General features: G+C 46.9%; 1 protein-coding gene across 3 annotated transcripts in view; it reads left to right on the forward strand.

Annotated features, from left to right (window-relative positions):
* Positions 1 to 20,203, forward strand: part of DPP10 (dipeptidyl peptidase like 10) — a 473,198-nt gene that overhangs the window by 306,140 nt on the left and 146,855 nt on the right. For all 3 annotated transcript variants that reach the window (XM_063932900.1, XM_063932902.1, XM_063932901.1), the window contains 2 exons: positions 5,612 to 5,664; positions 5,747 to 5,828. In XM_063932900.1, the coding sequence (XP_063788970.1) occupies positions 5,612 to 5,664; positions 5,747 to 5,828 (135 nt within the window). The remainder of the gene's footprint in view (positions 1 to 5,611; positions 5,665 to 5,746; positions 5,829 to 20,203) is intronic.

Below are 20,203 nucleotides of genomic sequence, written 5' to 3' on the forward strand. Positions count from 1 at the left end.
GCGTACAGTATTATGCATTACATTAGGCACGCCATAGCAAGGCAGTGTATCATTGACATATACTCCAGGAATCAGAAATACAGGAGGCAGTACGCAGCGGGAAGAAAATAATTCATTTGGGATATACAGTATAAAGAAGAGGAATGTCCTGCGCTTCCAACCTACCTGTATTATACAGGTACTGTACTACAATTACCATTAATCCCCACTTTCTAATCTCTCTTCAGGGGCTGGGGTAGGTGCAAACCCCTGTTTACCTCTAGCATCTTTCCTGGAACAGCTCCCACTTCTGTGGAACCACTGGTCCCAGCATACGCAGCCATTCTCTATGCTGGAAACTGTTGCAGCAAAGCCATGTAAACATAGAATTTAACAGCAGATAAGAACCACTTAGCCCATCCAGTCTGCCCATGTACACACACACTTACACACTAGGGTTGATTTTGTTGGGAGCCAATTAACCTACCAGTATATTTTTGGAGGGTGTAGTATGGCTGACCGGCGGTCTCCTGACCGCCGGTCAGCTTACCGACGCCGGGATCCCGGCAGCATACCGACGCCGGGATCCCGGCGGGGAGGGGCGAGTGCAGCAAGCCCCTTGCGGGCTCGCTGCGCTCGCCACGCTGCGGGCTCGGTGGCGACCTGCGGTCGCCACGGGTTCTATTCCCACTCTATGGGTGTTGTGGACACCCACGAGTGGAAATAGTCCCTGTTGGTCGGCATGCCGACCATCGGGAAAGTGAGCCGTCGGGCTCGTGGAGGAGGTCATGTGACTGTCGGTTAGCTGACCGGCGGTCACATGAATACCACCCTTTTTGGAGTGTGAGAGGACACCGGAGTACCCGGAGCAAACCCACGCAAGCATGTGGAGACTATACAAATTCCACACAGATAAGGCCATGGTGGGAACGATGCCCATGAGCTACAGTAAGTACTGAGAGGCAGTAATGCTAGACATTATACCATCCGTACCGTAGCAGAGTGTGCCCTGACCAGGTGTTGTGGGGGCAAGACAGCGGTGGTGTGTTGTGGGGATGGGCGCCCTCTGGGTCTGGTGGCTGTTGCAGGCAGGGCATTGTAGTGCATCTTGCGAGAAGCATGCGGGGGATGGGGGGTGAGGGGTCAGTTGAATGTTGATGTCTGTTGCATCAATTATATAATGTGCTACGGCGTTTGTTCTAGAAGTGGACATGTACCTACCTGTAATAACTATGCTGGGGGAAATAGTGTGTAGGGTTCCCAGCGGACCTGCTGTAGACACACATTATACCAAGTGATGCCATGCCTTGGCGTGCTGGCACTTGGGGAACCATGAACTTGCCATTAATCTGTAGTAGATCCCATCAGTTTTCAAACTCCTACAAAGCTGACCCTAAGAGCCATTTGTGGAAGTGAAAAAGTGCAGGGTAAACGTTTTTTTTTGTGATGTCACATCCTGTTTCTCGTGTATGGGGCAGAATATATGAGCTAGTACAGCAGACAGACTGTGGTACAAAAGTAAGATATGTGAGGGGCGTTCCTTGCTGCATGAGTGGTAATAACATAAATACGAGTGGTCTTCAGTTTGCCGGCTGTCGGGATCCCGACGTACAGTATACCGGCGCCGGAATCCCGACAGCCGGCATACCAACAACTTTTCACCCTCTTGGGGGTCCACGACCCCCCTGGAGGGAGAATAGATAGCGTGGTGCGCGTAGCACGCCACCGCGCCCGCAAGGGGCTCATTTGCGCTCGCCCAGCTGTCGGTATGCCAGCGGTCGGGATTCCGCCGCCGGTATGCTGGCTGCCCGGCCGCCGGCATACCCTACTACACCCCATAAATACACCAATATAAGCACATATATACCTATATAAGCACACACACACACACATCTCTCTCTCTCGCTCTCTCTCTCTCTCTCTCTCTCTATATATATATATATATATATATATATATAATTGCAGAAATTAGAATTAGTTTCGTATGTTTAATGCTATTTGGTACCCCTTGATGAAGTCTTAAGGACGAAACGCGTTGGGCTATCTGGCAGTGACTACATACCAAGTTAAGGAATCTTTTTACTATTTATTCACTTTTAACTGGTATTTTATATTTCTGTATGTATAGTTTTTATCCCATTTTTTAGAAAAAGTTTTTGTCATTTTAAATTATACACATTAATAAATTGTATTTTATTCTTAAATTATTCACCTAAAGTGTGACTTTTTTAGACACCATTGGTCGCTAAACCCCCTCCCCCCCCAACTATATTGAGTTCTCTTATACAGGGAACCGCCATCCCTGTTAGGGGGTAAGCAGACGCCCTTTTAAATTTCTAGGGAGTGTCAGATCAATATTGTTTACATCTATATTCAGGTCTATTTAACGTTGGTGAACACAAGTGGCGCAGTAATTTTTCTATTTCTATATATATATATATATATATAATTGCAGAAATTAGAATTAGTTTCGTATGTTTAATGCTATTTGGTATCTTAATGCTGAAATACAACAGGAAGGTGCTAAATACAGCTCGTTGCAATGTATAGGCTGAACCCTGACTATGGGCCTAATTCAGACCTGATTGCAGCAGCAAAATCTTTCTCTAATGGGTAAAACCATGTGCACTGCAGGGGGGGCAGATGTAACATGTGCAGAGAGAGTTAGATTTGGGTGGGTCATATTGTTTCTGTGCAGGGTAAATACTGGATGCTTTATTTTTACACTGCAATTTACAACACGCCCCACCCAAATCTAACTCTGCACATGTATATATATATATATCAATTGGAAAATGTGCAGGTGCGCTGGTAGTCCTTTTTCTCTCTCTACAATAGAGAAATTCCAAACACCAGAAACCTCTGAGTTGTAGCACAGGAATAGGATTAATACCGCAGCACTTTCCCAATGGTAGCTCCGGACTCCTGGGGCAAAGAAGATTTATAAAAGTAAAACATGAAGGGAAAGGCGCTCATAGTGCAGACTGTTTATTCAGGTAAAAAACAGTGACAGGTCCACAAACTGGTTACCACACGATTCAGATAAATTCCACTGGCACAAGCTGCATACCCGCTGGTCCCGGTTGGCGGCCAGTGTGTGCTATATGGTACGGGTCCTATATAATCTGTATGTGGACCTGTCACTGTTTTTTAACTGAATAAACAGTCTGCACTATGAGCGCCTTTCCCATCATGTTTTACTTTTATATATAATATATATATATATATATATATAATGTATATTAGATACCTGGGCACCAATTTACAGAGTAACCATTACCAATTGTTTAGCCCAATTTTCCATAACTAATTCGCTGAGATTCACACTGACTTTAAACCTTGGCAATCTTTGGGCTTCTTCTTACAAATCCCTCCTATTGATACCCCTAGGAGATTATTCCAGGATTTTCAAGTCTGAATTAGGAACTTCTTTTGGGAAAATGCACTAGGTTCTCTAAAGTTATACCGCTGTATATAGGAGGAAACTTTCTCAAACTGTTGTGTTCTCCAGGGTGCTGGACTGCGCTCTCCAAGGTGCTGGTCTATGCTCTCCAGGGTGCTGAACTGCACTCTCCAGAGTGCTGGTCTGTACTCTCCATGGTGTTGGGCTGCACTCACCAGGGTACTGGACTGCGCTTTCCAGGGTGCTGGTCTGCGCTCTCCAGGGTGCTGAGCTACACGCTCCAGGGTGCTGAGCTACACGCTCCAGGGTGCTAAACTACGCTCTCCAGGGTGCTAAACTACGCTCTCCATGGTGCTGATCTGCTCTCTCCAGGGTGCTGGGTTGCACTATCCAGGGTGCTGGTCTGCCCTCTCCAGGGTGCTGGTCTGCCCTCTCCAGGGTGCTGGGCTGCTCTCTCCAGGGTGGACACAGCTAAATAATGGGTGGCAACTGAAGAAAAAACTTTGGAAATTTCACTCCAAGGGGGTGATTCCGAGTTGTTTGCTCGTTAGTTTTTTTTCGCTAAGGAGCGATTAGTCGCAAACTGCGCATGCGCAATGTTCGCAGTGCGCCTGCGCCAAGTAAATTAGCACAAAAGTTTGGTATTTTACTCACGGCGTAACAAAGATTTTTCATCGTTCTGGTGATCGGAGTGTGATTGACAGGAAGTGGGTGTTTCTGGGCGGAAACTGGCCATTTTATGGGAGTGTGCGGGAAAAACGCTGGCGTTTCTGTGAAAAACGCGGGAGTGTCTGAAGAAACGGGGGAGTGTCTGGGCGAACGCTGGGCGTGTTTGTGACGTCAAACCAGGAACGAAACTGACTGAACTGATCGCTATGTGTGAGTAGGTCTGGAGCTACTCAGAAACTGCTAAGAAATTTCTATTCGCTATTCTGCTAATCTTTCGTTCGCAATTCTGCTAAGCTAAGATACACTCCCAGAGGGCGGCGGCTTAGCGTGTGCAATGCTGCTAAAAGCAGCTAGCGAGCGAACAACTCGGAATGAGGGCCCAAATTCACTGCTTGGCTTTTAAAACTGCCTTCTCCCATACATCCAACAATAAGCCCCACACCTCTATGTCAGAAAGGATTGAGAGGACTAAAACACATTTCCTCCGTCCACTCCATAATTACATTGTTATTACAAACTCCAGTTTTTTCCATCATGACTACTCTTAATGAAGTTACGTTAGAGAAGCTGCATTGTGTACATTGCTTGGCGTCATGACGATTACTGGAGACCTCACTAAATCCCAGTGTAGAGATAGATGCTAGATAGTGGGCACCTAGCTCTTATGGTGACGTTACTGTACCACTCTCAGTTCCTGTTGGCTGGAACCGCCCATGGTGATTTCTCCACCTTGGGAAAGAACTTATGCCCTCATTCCGAGTTGATCGCACCAAGCAACTTTTTTCTGCTGCTGCGATCAACTAATCTCTGCCTATGGGGGAGTGTATTTGAGCATAGCAGGGCTGTGAACACTTGTGCAGCCCTGCTATGCTAAAAAAGTTTCACACAAAACAAGACCAGCCTTGGACATACTTACCCTGCGCGGCGGATCCGGCGATGCAGGTCCCGCCCTCCGTTCGGCTGGACACGCCTGCGTTTTTCTTACCACTCTCCAAAAATGGCTGGAAACGGTGAGTATCCGCCCCGGGAACACCTCCCGCCTGTCCATCTTCTTGCTATCGCCGCTGCGATCACTTTTGTCGCTGGCGGCGGAGTTGTCCGGCGACGTCGCCAGGCAGCGACGTGTGTGCGCAATGCGTCCACCGCTCATGCGCATTTCCGACCCGTTCACACCGCAGTGAAGAACCGCTGTGTGCGAACGGGTTGGAATGACCCCTTAATGTAGAAGATAACACCCCAATTATAATGGAAAAGACTAGTTATATATAAATGAAAACCATCAAAGTCAAACAAAAATCCATTACTGCTTTCTGGGGCTTATAGATAAATAACAGTCACTTCGGTAGGTGTGTGTGACAGAGAATGACATAAATATGGCAATGCTCATTTATCTCCTAAATACTGCAAAATGAACATTCATGTGGATGGAAGACAATACAGTATACTCTCACTTATAGCGTAAGGAATGTTTTGTGTTACAGCATGGGTAATATATAATATGTGCTGGGATACAGCGGACTGTTCCATACATTAATATATATAATATTCTCTGTATTTCAGGTGTTCCACTATTCGTTCACCGCTTCCTATGTGATCTACAACATCCACACCAGGTAGGCGGCACATTTCTATCTCTATAGAAACACAAGTGTACAACATCCTCTTTGTGAATGATGTGACATGTTTGTGTTTAAGGGAAGTTTGGGAGCTGAACCCCCCGGAGGTGGAAGACTCTGTGTTACAATACGCAGCTTGGGGTGTTCAAGGGCAGCAGCTGGTGAGTTACCCGATACACTTCTATCTTCTTACTTATTTCTCTGTTTTACCAGACGGGTGTCACAGTGGCTTCACCATTAATGGCAGCCACGTGTAATTTACACATGACACAATAATACATACATGTAACATGAATGGCACAGTCAGTGCTTTGTAACATGAGGAAAGCAAGCATTGGTTGACAAGTTACCACTTAGTGCAGAGAGAGAATAGAAATGTTACTGATGCACTCCTCCCAGATTGCGCAAATGCAAAGGGGGCGTGGTCATTGCATGTTCACGTTTAGTGTTGCCAAAAACTAAGGCCACACCCAACTCCCGTCCCCTAAAAATACCCTTGAATCGTTGTGCACGACAGTGGAATATACCCGACAGTCGGTCCAAATATTTTTGTTTTCTGGATGTTTAGCAAAGTCTGTCACCGACGACAGCCATGTCTGGCAATGGGGAAGCGAGATGGTACCAACAGGCATGGCAGCTGTGCCAGCTCTCAGTTGCCGATGGGAGAAGTCGGGTTGATCTTGGTGATCAGTCGTACAGTTACACCCAGTACACCCTTAGACTGTAGTCCTGATTCAGGGATGTATGCTAATACACTCACAGCTGGGATCCTGCTGTAGTCGCCACAAATGTTTTGAGTCACCCACAGGCGGCCTCACAGATCCAAGCAACTGCATATTAACATGCAGCGATGGTTGCAGATCCTATGATAATTGACAGAGCAACCCTATGTAGTGTTCCCGCTAGGATGTGGGCAGGGCATGGCACTGAGGTGCGGGCACAGTATCACTGCACATGTCCAAAAGGGGGCATGGGCAGCCAGGCGGGGGGCGGGGGCACAGCCCCATCAGCGTCACTATTGGGGGAGTTGCCAGCACTTACGGAGGCGCTGGGCTCCCCCTGAGCTCTCCCCTGATGCAACATGGCACCTATTCACGTTGCGTCAGCAAGGTACCAAGCAGGCTGTTTAAGCAGGGCACCGCTAAAAGGGCAGGGCGCAAATGTAGACTGAGAAGCGCCTGCATTTTTGCCGCCACTCCCCGTTACCACCCCCAAACGGTCCCGGACTGTCAATCAGTTTGCAAATAAATTCTCACTGCGAGCGGTATCGTTGAGGTATCTTGGCATTGCGGGCAGTGCAATCGCGATGCATGGGCATTTGGCCTATAATAATTGCTCAACTGCATAAATATTGGTATTGTGTGCATCTCTGGGCCCTGTGTGTAACTGTGTGACTGGGGGTCGTATTCTGACTTGAAAATAATCAAGAAAAGCAGGTAACTGCGCACCTTGGACAAACCAAACTGCGCTGCCGGTGGGGCAGGCGTAACATGTGCAGAGAGCTTTAGAGTTGAGTGGGGTGTGTCTAAACACAAATCTATATTGCAGTGTAAAAATCAAGCTGCCTAGCATTTGTTGGCAACATGCAAAAGCCGCCAGTATTTACTCTGCATGCAATCAAAACAATATATGTATTTGTACCCCTTGCAGCGCGGTGTGGTTTGTCCAGGTGCAGAGTTACAGTACTTGCTCATTCTTGCTTTATTTCCGACTCAATATCAGGCCCTGTATTATCTCCGTGATATTTCTTCCCTCCTCCTACTTAGCGCATAGCACATGCCAGGATAATGTTTTATTGTGTCTGAATTCCTGCCGCTTAAGTGCTTTGATAAAATATGAAGTAATTCCTCAGGCTTTCAGCCCTGCTAGATACACACAGATTTGCAGCGCTGACAATTGTTCTGCTTTGTATTTACATATGGTATTATTGCCATACAGCTGTTACTATGTGTAATGTAGCTAAACCAAGCCGAGGAATGTTTCTATTATATTGCATTTGAATGCAGGACTATATACGTGGCAATGTACAGATGTGTCCTGCGTATAACAGCGTTCTGAAGCTGGATCGCGATTAGTATGTATCGCTGCATACGCATAGTTAGCCGTCTCCCATTCACTTCAATGAGGCAGCAGGCACCTGCGCAGGCGGCTTCCATTGAAGTGAATGCATAGCGTAGCGTACGCTATGCAAAATGTATGTACGCGTCGCGGCAACAACAACACAATAGAACACATCTGTATTTGTAATAACATAGTTAAAAACACTAGCCTGGTGCTATGGAGGGGACGGCGGAGATCCAGAAATCCTGTCCTGCCACTCTTCCTGGCCAGAGTCCCCTTCTTAAGGGTACGCCATACCCACCCGTACTTGCCCACTTGCACCCCTGCCCAGCAGAGATGGTAGAGGCTAAGAGAGTAGAGCAATTTAAACATCCTTGGGATAGACATAAGGATATCCTAACACAGAAATAAGGATCAAGAAGGCTTGCACACCTTGCCCCATTATACAGTAGATCAGTGGTTCTCAAACTCGGTCCTCAGGACCCCACACTCTTCACGTTTTCCATGTCACCCAGCAGCTGCACTGTGTATCACCAACTGTCACAATTTAAAAATCTACAGGTGACCTTCAAAACATGGACCGTGTGGGGTCCTGAGGACCGAGTTTGAGAACCTGTGCAGTAGATACACCACGGCGTCTACTGGTGTGCATTTGGGGTCTCCCATAAGTTTTGGGAATTGACATAGGGATTTTTTTCCAAATGGGAGGTAAATAACTGGAGAAGAGGATCATTTTTTTAATAAAGTGTTCTGTTCTCAATGTCTATTAGGTACGGGCAGAGGTATGCAGTCATAAAGTAGACATTTACTACAGTCGGCTGACCCTCAGAACGTCAGCAACAGAATATTGACAGATATAATGTTGACGTGGTTAAAATCATAACATCTAGCATGCCGACATCTGGGAAATGTGGACATAGTGCCTGGCAGTGGCATCGCAGCTGCTGCCTTTCTACGCAGCGGTGATACGCAGCAGGAGGCATCTGTAGCAGAAAGACGGGGCACAGCATGGGATCACTTGCGTCAACATTGGCCATCTCAGTAGTTACTCAGGAAGGCCGGTGGTATCACGCTGCCAGGGTCAGTGAACTTGGTCCGGCCATAGGAATGGACCGACCCGACTCCATTTTCAGGAACGCAGCCCTGTGCCATCTCAACTCCGCCCCCAATCTGCCAGCCGTGCTGCTTTGGCCCACTGCGAGCAAGAGTGCAGATCAGGCACGCACATGCGCAGATTGGAAAACATCTCAGTGTTGCGAAAACATCACCAAATTGAATGAAAGTAGCAACATTAAGGCTAGGGAAACTGGATTCTGAGCTGCGCATAATACCAGTGTTATGGAGCTGAGCGATTTATTCTACTGCGCGTGTGTGAAAATCCCTAAAAACTCCTGCAGTGCCTGTGTCATACAGCGTGTGCGCACAAAGTATGGGTGGTGTAATGGTTAGCATTATAATGAATGTGTCGGTGTGTACATGTGATAGGGAATATAGAGTGTAAGCTCCACTGGGGCAGGGACTGATGTGAATGGGCAAAATATTCTCTGTAAAGCGCTGCGGAATATGTGTGCACTATATAAGTAACTGGTAATAAATAATAATAAAGGTGCTGTGACTGAGGTGCACCAATCTGCGTTTCAGTTTCTACAGGCGCTGACAGTGGTGTTTCCTCTGATAGACAAGTGGTCACCTTCTATAAAATGGTGTCTATTTCTATAGACTGAGAGTCACCTCCTATAGACTGGGGTTAACCTATGATAGACCAGGGGTCACCTCCTATAGACAGAGGGTAACCTTCTATGAACCAGGGGTCACTTCTTATAGATGAGCAGTCAACTCCTATAGACTGGGGATAACCTCTTATAGACCAGGGCTCACCTCTTATAGACTGGGGATAACCTCTTATAGACCAGGGCTCACCTCCTATAGACTGAGGATAACCTCTTATAGACCAGAGCTTGCCTCCTATAGACTGGGAATAACTTCTTATAGACCAGGGGTCACCTCCTATAGGCTAGGGTCACCTCCTGTAGACTGAGGGTCACCTCCTATAGACCAGGGGACACCTCCTATAGACTGGGAGGCACCTCTTATAGACCAGGGGTCACCTCCTATAGACTGGGGATAACCTCTTATAGACCAGGGCTCACCTCCTATAGACTGGGGATAACCTCTGATAGACCAGAGCTTACCTCCTATAGACTGGGGATAACCTCTTATAGACCAGGGCTCACCTCCTATAGACTGGGGATAACCTCTTATAGACCAGGGCTCACCTCCTATAGACTGGGGATAACCTCTTATAGACCAGGGCTCACCTCCTATAGACTGGGGATAACCTCTTATAGACCAGGGCTCACCTCCTATAGACTGAGGATAACCTCTTATAGACCAGAGCTTACCTCCTATAGACTGGGAATAACTTCTTATAGACCAGGGGTCACCTCCTATAGGCTAGGGTCACCTCCTGTAGACTGAGGGTCACCTCCTATAGACCAGGGGACACCTCCTATAGACTGGGAGGCACCTCTTATAGACCAGGGGTCACCTCCTATAGACTGGGGATAACCTCTTATAGACCAGGGCTCACCTCCTATAGACTGGGGATAACCTCTTATAGACCAGGGCTCACCTCCTATAGACTGGGGATTTGCTCTTATAAATCAGGGGACACCTCTTATAGACTGGGGATAACCTTTTATAGAACAAGGCTCACCTCCTATAGACTAGGGATAACCTCTTATAGACCAGGGGTCACCTCCTGCAGCCTGGGGTCACATCCTATAGGCGAGGGGTCAACTCCTATAGGCTGGGGTCACCTCCTATAGACCAGGGGACACCTCCTATAGACTGAGGGTCACCTCCTATAGACCGGGGAACTCCTCCTATAGACTGGGAGTCATCTCTTATAGACCAGAGGCCACCTCCTATAGACGTAACGTCCTCTCCTTTAGATCAGAAGTCACCTCCAATAGACTGATCACCATTTTATATGCCACGGTTTTCCTCCCATAAACTGGGGGTCACCTCTTATGCCGGTGTTTACTACATTAGACGCGTGATCACCCTCTACAAACTGGTGTCCTCCGATGGACTGAGAGTCACCTCCTATGGATAGTGGGGCTGATTCAGACCTCATTGGTGCTGTGCGATCAGGTCTGAACTGCGCATGCGTCGGCGCCACAGTGCGCCGGTGCATGACAGACAGCTGATGGCTGTCGTAGCCCTGCGATCGCCTCTGCCTGATTGACAGGCAGAGGCGGTCGCTGGGCGGGATGGGGCGGGCTGTCAGCGTTTAGCCACCGTTTAGGGGGCGTGGTCTGGGCAATGCAGGCGTGCCCGGACCGTTGGGGGGCGGGCCATGGCGGCTGCGTGATGTCACACGCAGTTGCTGCGACCCGGGCAGGAACGAGTAGCTCCCGAGCTGTGCTGGCTGGGAGCTACTCCTGAAGTCCAAAAGTATCGCCGATGTGCGATGCTTTTGTACTTGTGCGACGGGGCAGGGACTGACATGCAGGGCGGGCTAGCCCTGTGCTGGGCGTCCCCCCGCTTGTCAGTGTGACTAAATTTATCACATCTACGATCAGGTCTGAATTAGCCCCTGAGAGTTTACTCCTATAGACCGGATCTCTATCTATTGACCTATGGTCACCTCTTAGACTGGGGTCAAATTCCATCTGCTTATTGTCGGTCACGGTAATCAATGTTTCTGACTGACTTTTGTCTCTTTGTCGTCGTCGCCCGAAAAATCAGGTTTTACCTTTGCAGCATTTGATCATAGAATGGTCTGTGTGCTTCTCTGCCCCCAGCTCCTGCTATCGCTGGGAACACATTTAGATGTTGAGGGGGGGGGGAGGCTTGTGAGCGCAGTGTCACTCTGGATAAACTTGCCAATATTGTATGTTTCTTTCAGAGAGTATTGATTGTAATAGTAATGTAACAATGCTCCAAGAGGTATTTGTTGCTGACTCTCAATCCATCTTCTGCAGTGAAGACTCAAATCCATTTACTCAGATTTATGGGGGGACCTTCCCGCCAGACCCCTCTTCAGAGGGCACAGTGATATTTACATTTACAATATCACCTAGAACTGCCTATATATCTCCATCACACTGTATGACATAGATCTTTCATCTGATTCATCAGCACAGACCCATTCCCATGTTTGTGGATGAAAAGACGACGATGCAGCCTATTGATTGACAAATCACGTGGGAATAGCAGCCATACATTGAAGGCAACGGGAATAATTACCCTCTCCATTCTCCGTGGTAACTGACTGCTCAGATTTGTTCTCCCTGGCGTGTTAGGGATGTTACATACATGTGCACAGAAGCGGCTGCATGTGAGGAATTATCCATTATGCACAATCTGACAGCAGCCGACATTCCCTCTTATACTCAATGTTGGGAATCTCTAGTGTATCCCATGACACAACTCCGGATTACCAGGACTCCCTAAGGGGTCTATTTACTAAGCCTTGGATGGAAATAAAGTTCCAGCTAATCAGGTCCTAACTGCCATGTCAGAGACTGTGTTTGAAAAATGACAGTTAGGAGCTGATTGGCTGGTACTTTATCTCCAGCGACTTTATCTCCATCCAAGGCTTAGTAAATAGACCCCCTAAGTACCCCCCCCCACACACACACACACACACACACACACACACACACACACACACACACAGAGCTGGGAAGGGGACCTCCCCAAAACACTACTTCTCCACCTCCAAAGCTTATTGAAATAATCTCATCCTGTAATTAGGAAATCTTGCACGTCTGCCAATGCTCCAAGGGCATAACACTAGGGTTGACCGTTGACATATCATCTGCTCATGCTGGGTTGTGAAATATACAGTGTGATGGAGATATATGAGTCCATGATGGGGAGTTGGGTTTAAAGCTGCTGAGTGAAGACCAGCAGTAAGGTTGTCCATTGAACAGGTAAACATTGTTGGTCAATGGTGCCTTGCCATCGTCGGAACACTAAAGGTTACCCAGACAATGGACAACTCATCTGCTGGTCTCCATTCAGCAATTTTGAGCTTTCCTCCCCATCATGGACCCTCTACCCCTAACATCACAAGCTGTACATAAAACTATATTTTCACTGCTGCTACTAGTAGGTGCAAGGACACATTCAGCTATGGTAGCCTCGCAATTCCAGACTTTTGATTATTCCTCTGTGATAAGGACCATCATCAACCAAGTGGGCTCCCCCTGATATCAATTATTAAGCCCAGAGACAATAAAGAGTAAGAATAATCTTACTCTTTGGTCTTCATTACGCTGGGCCATTGGAAACCGATGATTGGCCACCATTGATGTTCCCAATCTAGTAGGAAATTATTTTTCCATTAGATGTCCATCGACGAGCTCTTTATACACATGCACAAAGTTTAGCTGCCCACACAATCAATTGCTAAGATCTAGAATGGTGTATATGTGATGACTATATGCCATCACAAGGCATGTTGCGTTGGTGGCAAATGCCACCACTATAAGATAGCCCCTTCTGATTGCCATCCCTAGTCTTCATGTGTTGCAGATGTACTGGCTTCAGGTGCTACTAAGCTGCATCGCAATACATAGAAGTGTGGCTCTGGAATGCATGTTCTCAGCACGTGTGTGACCTATACATGCTGGTCCACCGGTCTGTCTTGGGGCTTCATTGTGCCTTTACCGAACCTGCACTAGAACCGTGCGTGTCTACATTTGTCATAAGAAACCTCCATGTTTGTCCTTTGAAGCTTTCTGAGGGTTTTATGTTACTGTGAAATGTTATAAAGCCTCCAGGGAAAAGGATCCAGAATTGATGAATATTGCTGTGGAGCACTGGACCACTGCATGCATATATACAGTAGGTGGCTTAATAGAGGAAGCAGGGAACCAACAGTCACTAGAAGAGAACACAAAGGGGCCGCTTGAAAAATCGTCCATTTGCGTGAATATCGGCATTGCGTCCGACTCAGGATCAGCCCCAAAGTGTCCATGGTAAAGTCTGGACTCAGGGGACATCACTAACCAAGTGCCCTCCGAGGCTGCGTTTGGGAGTAGTCATTGTCCATCTAGTTTCCGTTGATGCGGAACGTTCACATAAATGAACCTTCTCAAACGCAATTTCTCCCTGGAAATTATATATAAATGTTGGCAGCGCTTCAATAATTGCTCTAAAGCATGGATAATCAGCCAGGTAGCAGGCAGCCGCAGCAGCTTTTGCATAATGTAATTCAATCGACTCAACACTCAAACCCTTCAGTGCATTTTGCCAACCGGCAATTCAATATTTCCTTATGTTCATTCTCAGCCAAATCGCACTTTTCAGAAATGTTCTGTACATCAAATGTTATTGCCAGACGATGAATGGTGGAAAATTTCAGGTTTTTTTATGACTATGTTATGATTGAAGCACATCTTCCTAATGTTTACACGTCGCTTATTTTCTGTAAAATTCATTACAAATGGTTTATTCCTCAAAGGAATATCTTTGTTAGGATTTTACAGTATAATGAGATTTAGCAGAAATCGCTTTGAAGTTTGCGTTGCCTGTGGCTACCAATTCATTGCTAGGAAACTGTCTGTGACTAGTTTAACACAAGGCTACATAACGTCGTTTCACACCGGCATCTTGCATATAAGTCCTATAGGTAACATTTACATCATACTTTCCAACTTTGAAAAAAGTATTTCAGGGAGATTGTGAAAGTATCATCTATCAGCGCCGACGTATATATAATGCTACATCTGAGGAACGTGTTATAAGAATAACTTACATCCACATGTAAATAAGCCCCAAAGCAGTCAATGAGATCTACTTGTTGATGAAAAGACACCGATACCTTTCCGGGCTTGATTGTATATAGTGTTTTTCAAAGTAGTTCCATATAAGTGGCCACGAGCATTTGAAAGGTTGATTGCAAAACAACATTTTCCTCTGATGGACAAAACCATGTGCACTGCAGGGGGCGGCAGATATAACATGTGCAAAGAGAGTTAGATTTGGGTTGGTTATATTGTTTCTGTGCAGGGTAAATACTGGCTGCTTTATTTTTACACTGCAATTTAGATCTCAGTTTGAGCACACCCCGCCCAAATCTAACTCTGCATATGTTATATCTTCCCTCCCCCTGCAGTGCACATGGTTTTGCCCATTAGAGGAAAATGTTGTTTTGCAATCAAGCTTGAATTAGGCCCCATGTGCCTTATAATTGGGATGTAGTTAGCATCCCGATGTTCAAGATACTGGAGGTCAGAAGACCGGCGCCGGAATCTCGACACCGATGAGAATCCAGACGCCGGAATCCCGACTGCCAGATTCCTAAACGTACGTATGTCGGGAAGAGTTAGCGTTAGGCACTAGGGGAGGGAGGGTTGGACTGCAGAAGAGGAGGGAGAGTAAGGGTTAAACTGCGGAAGGGTAGAGTTAGGACTATGCTGTGGATAAGGAGGGTTAGGAGTTAGGCTGCGGGAGGTGACGGCTAACCTACGGGAGGGGAGGGTTAGGACTAGACTGTGGGTAGGGAGGGTTAGAGTTAGTCTGCGGGGAGGGAGGGTTGGGGTTAGGCTGCGGGAGAGGAGGGATAAGATTAGGCTGCGGGAGGGGAGGGTTAGGGTTAGACTGCGGGAGGGGATGGTTAGGACTAGACTGTGGGTAGGGAGGGTTAGAATTATGCTGCGGGGAGGAGGGTTAGGCTGCGGGAGGGGAGGGATAGGATTAGGCTGCAGGAAGGGAGGGTTAGGGTTAGGCTGGAGGAGGAGAGAGTTAGGATTAGGCTGTGGGAGGTGAGGGTTAGGCTGCAGGAGGGGAGGGATAGGATTAGGCTTCGGGAGGGGAGAGTTAGAGTTAGGCTGTGGGGAGGGAGAGTTAGGGTTAGACTGCAGGAGGGGAGGGTTAGGGCTAGGCTACGGGTAGGGAGGGTTAGGCTGCGTGAAGGGAGAGTTAGGGTTAGGCTGCGTGGAGGGAGAGTTATGGTTAGGCTGCGGATGGGGAGGGTTAGGGTTAGGCTGGAGGAGGGGAGAGTTAGTGTTAGGCTGTGGGAGATGAGGGTTAGGCTGCGGGAGGGGAGGGATAGGATTAGGCTGCGGGAGGGGAGGGTTAGGGTTAGGCTGGAGGAGGGAGAGTTAGGCTTAGACGGCGGGAGTGGAGGGTTAGGGTTAGGCTGCGGGTAGGGAGGGATAGGCTGCAGGGACGGAGAGTTAGGGTTAGGCTGTGGGGAGGGAGAGTTAGGGTTAGACTGCGGGAGTGGAGGGTTAGGGTTAGGCTGCGGGTAGGGAGGGTTAGGCTGCAGGGAGGGAGAGTTAGGGTTAGGCTGCGGATGGGGAGGGTTAGGGTTAGGCTGGAGGAGGGGAGAGTTAGGGTTAGGCTGGAGGAGGGGAGAGTTAGGGTTAGGCTGGAGGAGGGGAGGGTTAGGGTTAGGCTGGAGGAGGGAGAGTTAGGGTTAGACAGCGGGAGTGGAGGGTTAGTGTTAGGCTGTGGGGAGGGAGAGTTAGGGTTAGACTGCGGGAGTGGAGGGTTAGGGTTAGGCTGCGGGTAGGGAGGGTTAGGCTGCAGGGAGGGAGAGTTAGGGTTAGGTTGCGGATGGGGAGGGTTAGGGTTAGGCTGGAGGAGGGGAGAGTTAGGGTTAGGCTGGAGGAGGGGAGAGTTAGGGTTAGGCTGGAGGAGGGGAGAGTTAGGGTTAGGCTGGAGGAGGGGAGAGTTAGGGTTAGGCTGGAGGAGGGGAGAGTTAGGGTTAGGCTGGAGGAGGGGAGAGTTAGGGTTAGGCTGCGGATGGGGAGGGTTAGGGTTAGGCTGGAGGAGGGGAGAGTTAGGGTTAGGCTGGAGGAGGGGAGGGTTAGGGTTAGGCTGGAGGAGGGGAGGGTTAGGGTTAGGCTATGGGGAGGGAGAGTTAGGGTAAGACTGATGGTATTCTGACCGCTAGCATCCTATCGGGATCCAATACCCTTATAACCAATGCAAGGAAATGGCACTGATGATTCCGTTTAATTGTAAATATCTCTGATTTCCTCTTTTACCTCCCTAGAATATACAACCGCTACATAATGGGGGTAAGGTGCAATCAGGGAGATTTCTGGACTCTGCAAAGAGTCAGAGACATTCCTACTAATTCAGGAAGATTTGTCGGGTATGATTTACATGTCATCTTTTCCAATGTGTGTGGTTTCAGCGGCTCTATCAAACAAAGGGGCGTTCTATTTACTAAGCCTTGAAAAGAGATAAAGTGGTGAAGACGAAGTACCAGCCAATCAGTCATGTTACAGGCTACGTTTGGAAAATGACAGGAGCTGGTTGGCTGGTACTTAGGCCCTCATTCCGAGTTGATCGCTCGCTAGCTGCTTTTAGCAGCCGTGCAAACGCTAAGCCGCCGCCCTCTGGGAGTGTATCTTTGCTTAGCAGAAGTGCGAACGAAAGGATCGCAGAGCGGCTACAAAAAAAGATTGTGTAGTTTCAGAGCAGCTCCAGACCTACTCCTACCTTGCGATCACTTCAGACTATTCAGTTCCTGTTTTGACGTCACAAACACGCCCTGCGTTCGGCCAGCCACGCCTACGTTTTTTTCCAGCCACTCCTGCGTTTTTATCTGGCACGGCTGCGTTTTTTCAGACACTCCCCGAAAACGGTCAGTTACCTCCCAGAAACACCCACTTCCTGTCAATCACTCTGCGGTCAGCAGTGCGACTGAAAAGCGTTGCTAGAACTTGTGTAAAACTGCATCGGCTTTTGTGAAAGTACGACGCGCGTGCGCAGTGCGCCCCATACGCATGCGCAGAATTGAGGAATTTTTGCCTGATCGCTGCGCTGAGTACGAAAGCAGCTAGCGATCAACTCGGAATGAGGGCCTTTATCTCTCTCCAAGGCTTTGTAAGTAGACCTTATGTGTCCTGCTTGCACACCTGGCCCTTGCACCAACTGCTATACACCCCCCCCCCCCCCCCCAATACATCCTCCAATGACTGTTCCAGCAAAGGATGGGGGTTCTGTTTTGTAAATAAAGCCCTAGAACCGGAGAATGTTCTGCAGCTCTCAGTAAGTGGAAGAGATGATCTCTAATAAAAAGCTTAGTGATTAGGAAACAGCAAGACAGTTGGTGCTGGGAGCATTTTGTCTTTGTGGACGCAGCCATCCATCTGAACAGCCCCCGTTGCCTTCCCCGCTCCGCACCCCCAAATGGCCACATCATGTCAATCACGGGAACATCGCGAGCGACAGTTCATCCGCCATCGGAGTAGTACGCAAACCATTGGCTTTGCCTCTTAATCAGGCCTGTGGACTACTGTCAGTATACAGAGCAGTGCGTCTCCCGCCAGTCCGGGGAGAAGCCGCTCTGAGGACAATTCTTTATTGTTATTCCGGATCTTTCATTTTCTGATCGCATTTTATTCAAATCACAGAGAGGAGAGATTCTTATTCTCTGTAAATACCATGTTCCTCACTTTAGCAATCTGTCAAGTGGTGAAAGGTGGGAGATTTGGGATGACGTTCCAAGCAGGCCAGGTGGATGCGCTGAGAGATGATTCTGTACGTAGTGAGGATATAAAATGCAGTAATGGTGCGGGAATTATGCAGGGAATGTGTTGCTGGATGGACGAGCCCGGCTGCTCCTCTGCAGCTGACTGATGAGGATTCTTGGCGGCACAGAATATGTCAGGCACTTCCTGGCAGATAGGCGGCTCATCCACGTTACACCTGGTGCCTTTTTCAATTTATTTTCTTATCGTCATGACTGAGAGGTTAGAAATCATTAGGCCGAGAGAGGAGAATACTAAGTCAGCCTCACACAATGCCGGGTGCCTGGGCTACCGGAGACATTCTCAATTATCTGCCAAAACACTGGAAAGGAATCTGGGTAATCTGCGCTAATTGCAATCAGCCATGATGCAGGCGAGAGCCTCATTAGCTGGCAGTCTCTGCGCTGGAAGCTTCAGCGGGTAATTGAATAGTGCTCGGGAACAGTGTATTAGAGATGGCCTGGAATTGTGCACAATACTGTCACTGTGTATGTGGGTGTATACATTACTGTATAGTGGATGATATCTGTAGTATATTGGGCGATACTTTGTGTGTATATATATATATATATATATATATATGTAAATATATAATATAAAATATGGTGAGTGATATATAGTATAGTGGATGATATATAGTATGGTGGGTGATATATAGTATAGTGGATGATATATAGTATGGTGGGTGATATATAGTGTAGTGGATGATATATAATATGGTGGGTGATATATAGTATAGTGGATGATATATAGTATGGTGGGTGATATATAGTATAGTGGATGATATATAGTATGGTGGATGATATATAGTATAGTGGATGATATATAGTATGGTGGGTGATATATAGTATGGTGGGTGATATATAGTATAGTGGATGATATATAGTATGGTGGGTGATATATAGTATAGTGGATGATATATAGTATGGTGGGTGATATATAGTATAGTGGATGATATATAGTATGGTGGGTGATATATAGTATAGTGGATGATATATAGTATAGTGGGTGATGTATAGTATAGTGGGTGATATATAATATGGTGGGTGATGTATAGTATAGTGGATGATATATAGTATGGTGGGTGATGTATAGTATAGTGGGTGATATATAGTATAGTAGATGATATATAGTATAGTAGATGATATATAGTATAGTGGATGATATATAATATGGTGGGTGATATATAGTATAGTGGATGATATATAATATGGTGGGTGATGTGTAGTATAGTGGATGATATATAATATGGTGGGTGATGTGTAGTGGATGATATATAGTATGGTGGGTGATGTATAGTATGGTGGGTGATATATAGTATGGTGGGTGATGTATAGTATGGTGGGTGATGTATAGTATGGTGGGTGATGTATAGTATGGTGGATGATGTATAGTATAGTGGGTGATATATAGTATAGTGGGTGATGTATAGTATAGTGGGTGATATATAGTATAGTGGATGATTTATAGTATGGTGGGTGATGTATAGTATAGTGGATGATATATAGTACAGTGGATGATATATAGTATGGTGGGTGATGTATAGTATAGTGGGTGATGTATAGTGGATGATATATAATATGGTGGGTGATATATAGTATAGTGGATGATATATAGTATAGTGGGTGATGTATAGTATAGTGGATGATATATAGTATAGTGGATGATATATAGTATGGTGGGTGATATATAGTATAGTGGGTGATGTATAGTGGATGATATATAGTATGGTGGGTGATGTATAGTATAGTGGATGATATATAGTATGGTGGATGATATATAGTATTGTGGGTTATATATAGTATAGTGGATGATATATAGTATAGTGGATGATATATAGTATAGTGGGTGATGTATAGTATAGTGGGTGATGTATAGTATAGTGGCTGATATATAGTATTGCGGGTTATATATAGTATAGTGGATGATATATAGTATAGTGGATGATATATAGTATAGTGGGTGATGTA

Source organism: Pseudophryne corroboree, chromosome 7 (assembly GCF_028390025.1).
Source record: "Pseudophryne corroboree isolate aPseCor3 chromosome 7, aPseCor3.hap2, whole genome shotgun sequence".
Taxonomy (NCBI): Eukaryota; Metazoa; Chordata; class Amphibia; order Anura; family Myobatrachidae; genus Pseudophryne; species Pseudophryne corroboree.